Source organism: Emydura macquarii, unplaced genomic scaffold (assembly GCF_026122565.2).
Source record: "Emydura macquarii macquarii isolate MOO-44397 ecotype Brisbane River unplaced genomic scaffold, CSIRO-AGI_Emac_v2 contig_3024, whole genome shotgun sequence".
Taxonomy (NCBI): domain Eukaryota; kingdom Metazoa; phylum Chordata; order Testudines; family Chelidae; genus Emydura; species Emydura macquarii.
In genome coordinates, this window is record NW_027133161.1 from 18,092 (window position 1) to 25,420 (window position 7,329).

At 50.8% G+C, this 7,329-nt stretch overlaps 1 protein-coding gene across 1 annotated transcript; it reads left to right on the forward strand.

Moving 5' to 3' along the window:
• The first annotated feature begins 3,265 nt into the window (after positions 1–3,265).
• On the forward strand, positions 3,266–4,210 carry LOC137141250 (olfactory receptor 11H4-like). The gene has a single exon (XM_067530077.1). It carries the CDS (start codon positions 3,278–3,280, stop codon positions 4,208–4,210), a length of 933 nt encoding a protein of 310 aa, XP_067386178.1. The 5' UTR covers positions 3,266–3,277.
• Positions 4,211–7,329: the final 3,119 nt, after the last annotated feature.

Genomic DNA, 7,329 nt, shown 5'->3' on the forward strand with positions numbered 1-7,329 from the left:
GGGCCTGCCCTCCACTCCGGGCTCTACTGGGGGAAGTAGGTCCTCAAACCCAGGGAAATCTCTCCCAATCAACACTGGGTAGGGAAGTTTAGGGACCACCTCTGCTTTCACCCGGGTAACATTCCCCTGGATCTCAATCTTGACAGGGACCGAAGGGTAGAAATTTACCGTCCCGTGTACACAGGTTATCCCCGTGTGCTTGGCCCGGGTCATCTGGTCTCGCGCCACCAACGTCCCGGAGACCAGGGTGACCGCACTCCCCGAATCTACCAGGGCAATGGTTTTGATGCCATTCATTTTGACCGGCCTGGTGTACCCATGGGGAGCCTCTACCACCCCTACCAGGCCAATAAGACCACAGCACCCTTCATGGCCTCCCAGATTGCATTGCATGGGTTCGTCCCCATTGGGGCACTGGGCTGCTATGTGGCCCACTTCCCCGCATCCATAGCACTGGTAGGACTGGTTAGTAGCCCCCCTCTGTCCTGGGCTATTTGGCTGGCCACCCCTGTCCTCGCCCCCCGAGTTCCCCAGTCCCCTTCGATCCTTGGGCCGGTCCTCAATGACTCGGCGTTCGGGTCCCATCCTCTTGGATCTCCCAATCATCCCAGAACTGGGGTTGGTGCCCGGCCTTTGGGTCCGCCAGGTCTTCTCCCGGGGAGTCAGGGACAGTTCACAGGCTGCCAACTGTCTCTCCACGAGGGCGACCAGTTCGTCGTGTGTAGAGGGATCATTCTGACCCACCCAGGCTCGGAGGCCTGATGGCAACCCCCGCATGTACCGGTCTACCACTAGTAGTTCCACCATCTTCTCAGTGCTGAGGGCCTCAGGGCGTAGCCACTTCCGAGTTAGGTGGATTAAATCAAACAGCTGGGACCGGGGTGCTTTGTCCTCCTGGTACAGCCATTCATGGAACCTCTTGGCCCGCATCGCCACCGTCACCCCAGATCGGACCAGGATCTCAGCCTTTAGCTGGGAGTAGTCTGCAGCAGCATCTACCGCCATGTCATAGTAGGCCTTCTGGGCCTCTCCCCCTAGGAAAGGGGCGAGGAGGCTGGCCAACTGGTCTTGGGGCCAGGCCTCCCGCAGGGCTGTCCTCTCAAAGGCCAGTAGATATGCCTCCACATCATCCTCCTGCGTCATTTTCTGGAGGTAGTTGCTGGCCCGTATGGCCCGCACCCCATCTGGGCTGCCCCCTCGCTCCATCAGGACTTTCAATTGGCCTACCACCTCTTGGAGTAGGGCCCGGTCCTGGGCAGCCTGGCTCATCAGAAGGCGGTTGGTCTCCTGCTGTAGTTGTACAGCCTCCCGCTGGGCCACTGCCTGGACTCGGGTAGCTTCCTGCTGGGCGGCTGTGGCTTGCACCAGGGCTTTCACCACATCCTCCATCTTAGTAGCGGGGTGGGTCGGGGTCTCCCTGGTTCAAACCCACTGCGCGAAGATCCCACTTCTGACACCACGTGTGGCTGATGGCCGGCTTCCCTCCAGTGGGTCTCGCACCTTCCTGCTTGTAGTGGGCCAGGAAGTTGCCCATCACCCCGTCTTCCCAGGGGAGGGGGTAGGGACCTGGGCCCACCCGCTCCTCCGGGTCCCAGCCTAGGGGCCCTATGAGAAGCAGCTATGTGCTGCTGGTACTGCTTTCCAGATGGCACACTCTTCCCCTGGGCTAATTCTCCCCCTCCTTCAGTCTTTCTGGCCTCTTGAGCCGGTACCTTCCTCCTCACTGTTCGACTGCAGAGCTCTGCTCTGCTCTCCAGTCCGCTCTGCTCTGCTCCGTTCCGCTCCTCAGCACAGCACAGCACAGCACAGCACAGCACAGCACAGCACAGCACAGCACTCCTACTTCCTCCAGCTTGTGCCCCTTGTGTTTGGAGCGGAGCCCTTTTATGGAGCACCTGGCTGAAACTTAATCAGCCTCAGCTGCTCCTTATTGCCCCCAGTGGCTCTGAGTTAGTCAGCAGGGAATAAGGCCCAGAGCATTCTGGGACTCACATACCTCCCATCCACCACTCTTCTACTGCCTCCTGCCTGCACCATATCACAGTATATATTAATTTAACATGTGAAGTGAATCTAGAAATCAGTACAGCATGGACTTAATGATTTTACATTTTCATTGAATGTTTGTATGAATACGATATATAATTCTAAATTTATTATTTTCAACAAAACAGTAATTAATATAAAATTATTATTCATTTATTATTTAAATGGAAGGTAGCAATTGACAGCATATATAGATATTAATTTATTTTAATTAAATGTCAGAATTGATACCATAGGAAGTTGTTTATTTTAGTCAAGAACAGGAATTGCTATATATACAATTAGTTTTACATTTTAATCAAATCTAGAAATTAATCTAGTCTATAACTCTTACTCCTGGTTATCGACTGGGGTTTCTAGGTGCTACCTCAGTAATAATGGCAAAAATAATTAATAAACAGTGTAACTATCAATTGACACTATACATTAATTTCAATGTAATAAATTCACAAACAAAAATTGGTTCCATTGTTTAATCCAATTGATCTATTAATATAGATTTTTCTTCTGCAGAGCAATTAGGGCCAGTCCATGACTGACGTCATCTTTGGGTCTGTCCAAACTCAAGGAAAGGAATTTTAAAAAGTCCCCTGGATTCAATTCCGTGCCACTCGTTAGTTAGACAGTAGGAAAGCTTTGGGTAAAGTTTTCCAAGGTGCTTAAAGAGATAAAACGGGTCTTTTAATGGATCAGTTTCAGTTGGTGAGAGAGACGACCAAGGCACTTAAGTGGTCCAGGAGACTAATCCAATTTCCAAAAGAGATTTAGGGCCAGGTTTTCCATGGAATTAAGGCACCCAAAGATGCAGTCAGTTTCACTGTAGCCTTGAAGAGTAGGAAGGAAGGGATGTTCAATCAGCTCTCCCTGCTTGTCTGAGCATCATCGGCTGTTTTGGCCAGCACAGAAGGGGTTTGTGATCCTAGACTGGTCCAGAGAAGCTGATACAGCAATGGAAGGAGGAGCAAGAATTCATTTCCCAGGGAGGACAATTGGCCAAATGCCTCAGTGCAGGATCTTTATCCAGCCCTGAGGGTGTCCAAAGGCAGAATAAACCCAACTTGAGTGTCAGCAGAGTTTGAAATGTGGCATATCTGAGAGAGAGCCCAACTGTGAGTGTGTGTGTGAGTGTGCTACTCCCTACGACTCTAACGCCACCTCCCCGCCCCTCCCCAGCTCTGGGTAGAACCTTGGCATCCTCTCGATCGTTTCCTTTCAGCTCAAAGGCCCCCTGATGAACACGACCAACAGCACCAGCCCGGTGACCAAGTTCATCCTGCTGGGTTTCCCGTCCCTGGGCTGGCTGAGCCGCACCCTCCTCTGCACCCTTCTCTCCTCCACCTACACCGGGATGGTGGCAGGAAACCTGAGCATCATGTGGGCTGTGCTGAGGGACCCCCGCCTCCAACGCCTGCCCATGTACATCCTGCTGGGGAACTTCGCCTGGGTGGAGATCGTCTACGTCACGACCACCATGCCGCGAATGCTCTTTGACCTCATGAATCCCAGCGTCCCCATCTCCTTCCTCGACTGCTTCATGCAGTTCTACGTCTTCTTTTCCATGGGAGCCACCGAGTCCTTCCTCCTCTCGACCATGGCCTTGGACAGGTACCTGGATATCTGCCACCCTTTGCGCTACCCCGTCCTCATGTCCCCGCAGATCTCCTGGGTTCTGGCGGCCTCTTGCTGGCTCGTCGGTTTCCTCTGGTTCATGATGCCCGTTGTCCTCATCTCCCAGCTCTCCTTCTGCGGCCCCAACACCCTGGATCATTTTGTCTGCAACCCGGACCCATTGCTGGCTGCCTCCTGCGCCCCAGCTCCCTGGACTGAACAGACCTTCTCCACCATGACCTCCCTCATCATCTTTGGCACCGTCCTCTTCATCCTGACCTCCTACGGGCTAATTATCAGGGCGGTGCTGAGGCTCCCTGCAGGGTCCGGGCGTCAGAAGGCCTTCTCCACTTGCACCTCGCACCTGGCCATCGTGGGTCTCTTCTACGGCTCTATCATGGTGACCTATGTCAACCCAGCCACCTCAGGAAGGAGCGGAAAGGTGGTGACTCTCTTCTACACAGTGGGGACCCCCTTTCTCAACCCGCTGATCTACAGCCTGCGAAACAAGGAGATGAAGGAGGCTCTGAGGAGGACCCTGCTGGGGGGGCAGTAGGGGTTGTGTTCTGGTCCCAGTCTGCAGGGACTGGCCGGTCAGCGGGGTGGGGAACAGGGTCTTTCCCCACCAGGGGATGCAGGCTCCAATCCTGAAGGCGGAACACACACAGCCTTTTGCATGACCTTTAGGGGCTACTTATAGTATAGAACATGCCTGTTTGATGATACAGCCAGAACACAGACAGTGGGTTGGGAGTAGGGGGGAGGTGTGGGGTGAATATGGCAGGAAAAGAGCCCTGCTCAGTGCGTGCCTGCAGAGGGTCCGACAGCAAACCAAGCGCACGTGCGGGAAGGCTGGCTCACCTCCCTGCCCTTTTCTTGACATGGTATTTCAAGATAGCCCCTTGGATAAATGTGTTCTCACCTTTTAGATACACAGAGAGAAGTTCTGCTTTCCTTTTCTCTGCTGTCAGTCCAGGGCAGCCCCACTGATTTCCAGAGATGGACACCCGTGCAGCTGGGACCTAAATCATGGCAACATTATATTTGGATGTACCATTAACACACTCCCCTCGCATGGCCAGGAGAACCCTAAGAGAACCCAGGAGTCCTAGCCCCTTCTCCGCCCTGATCTAACCCTGTAGATCTTCACTCCCTCCCATCACCAGGGACAGAAATGAGAAGAAGGTCTCTTCCCATCAGAGATGAGAGGTTCTGGAAGAGATGCCCAATAGGAATTGTGGGGGAAATAATTTAATTAGCTTTAAAGGACAACTGGACAAATAAGTGAGTGCAATTGTATGATGGGGTTGCTTTTGATGAGGCAGGGGGCCTGGGTTGGCAGCCCTGGGGGTCCCTTCTGGTTCATGTCTGATGTTCCTAGAAGTTCATGCTTCAGGGTTTCAGATGGTCTCCTGCAGGGGTCAGGAAGAGATTCTTTTGCCATCAGTACAGACATACCCTAAGTAAGAACAGTTCCCTCAGCCTCTCCTCATAAGTCATGTGCTCCAGCCCCCTCATCATTTTTATTGCCCTCCCTGGACTCTCTCCAATTTGTCCACATCCTTTCTGCAGTGAGGGGCCCAAAACTGGACACAAGATACCAGATGTGACGTCACCAATGCTGAATAGAGGGGAATAATCACTTCCCTCCAGCTGCTGGCAATGTTCCTATGAATGCCGCCCAATATACCATTAGCCTTCTTGGCAACAAGGGCACACTGTTGTCTCATATCCAGCTTCTCATCCATTGTAACCCGCAGGTCCTTTTCTGCAGAACTGCTGCCTAGCCAATTGGTCCCCAGTCTGTAGCAGTGCATGGGAAATCATTTGCATTGACTGTTTCTCTTTGGCCAAAGGACTCTTTAATTATTTGATGCACCTTGGAATAGTTTCAAGAGGTGAGTTGTCCATTGGAATAGCCCATATCTCGGTAGTGCACACTCGTAAAAGGCATTAGAGACCCCTGCTCAGATCTTTTTTTCTCCTTTCAGGAAGAAGGGGGAGTTGAACCTTCATCTCATTACGAGAACTGGGATTAAAAATGTATCCTAACTTAAAACGCAATGGTAAAAAAAATATGTGAAAGGTCATAAGATGTCACAATAACCTATAATAACAAACTCCAATAGGAAAAGCTATGAAAGGGAGACAGAAAGATTGAATTACTCTAAACAAAAAGCTCATGTTGATACAATTCACGGACTGTTGAAATCATGCTTGCTAAAAATAGGAGATATAGAGCCAGAAACTAAGGAACCAAAATTGGTGTGTCGGATGTTAGGCCTAATTAGTGGACAAGATAATAAGGGTATGGGCTATTCCATCCTTAAAGAATCCTTAGGAGATCTTAATGAAAGAACATAGTGGAGAGAAGAAGGGGAGGAAGAACAGCGAGAGGCTACCAAAGCAAGCTTCATCTTCATAGCTGCTACCACAACCATCTCCTGGAATCCCAGGCCCTTCTTCATCCTCATCCTGAGAGATATCCTGGACAGACAAGCCCAGAGAAAGGGATGCAGATAACACCGCCATCCCTGCTAGCTCCACCTGAATCCCAGAGGCCACCTAGAGTGAGCCAGGACTGCCTACACTCAGAAGCAGAAACATAGGTGCCTAGGGAAATTTTGCCCTGAAAACATAGACCTCAAGTGAGTTTAGGCACCAACAGGGTTTGGCTGTTGTTTTGTGGGTTGCAGTGAAGCCTAAAACTAGGACTTGGGCAACTGAGTCAGAGGTTTAAGCCTCCAAATCCCTTTGTGGATCTGAGCTTGGGTGCATAACTGTAGATCTCCATGTCTGGAGATATTAGCCTAAGTAAATTTCCCCAGATAACAAAAAGAATCCATGTCAAATATTCCTGGCTCACCGACTTGTGATCAAAGAATGTAGCCACCATCTGTTGGCATAGGTATAGATCTGCTGCCAGAGAAATAAACAAGCAGTGAAATAAACAGGCATTGTTTATTGTCCCAGATGAGGCCAGAAGTCCAGTGTGCACATCATTGTATATACACATTTTACATACACTGCAAAACTTCCATACTAAGACTTGTCAAAGAAGCTTAGGGGAGTTAGATGCCCAACTGCTATGGGAAGTCAATTAGATTTTGTGGATGCATACATTTTTAGGTCAAAAGGAATCACTATAATCATCTACTTCTGACCTTCTGCATGGCGTAGGATAGAGATTTTCATCCAGCAATTCGTTCACTGAGCTCATTACTTGTGGTTAAATTAGAGCATATAACTGAAGAAAGAGCTGAGTGCCTAACTCCCTTTGGCTTCTTTAAAAATACCTGTCTAAAGAAGTCAGAGAGAAAGGAAAGATGATTATTTCCATTTTACAGATGGGTAAACCAAGGCAGAGAAAACCAGATTTGTAAAGGTATTTGGGTACTGTAGGCTGGTGGCACGGTCCGGCCAGGGCGTCGCGACCCTTCCTCGGGCCCAGACTCCAAGGAAGGCCACAACGCCTTCGTTTAGGGGAGTGAACAGTGCCCATTTACAAATCTTTAGCCCCAGCTCCCAGCGGGGCAGGCTAGCGAGCAGTCTGGTGCCCCCGGTCCTCAGGCAGAGCAGGGCAGGCAAGCAGTCTATAGCCCCCGGCCATCCCACAGGTGGGGCTAGTAAAATAGTCTGGGGCCCCCGGCCTTGCAGGCAGGCCAAGCCAGTAGA

Excerpts from the sequence above, each read along its gene's own strand:
- LOC137141250 (XM_067530077.1), top strand. The coding sequence starts at position 3,278 with ATGAACACGACCAACAGCACCAGCCCGGTGACCAAGTTCATCCTGCTG.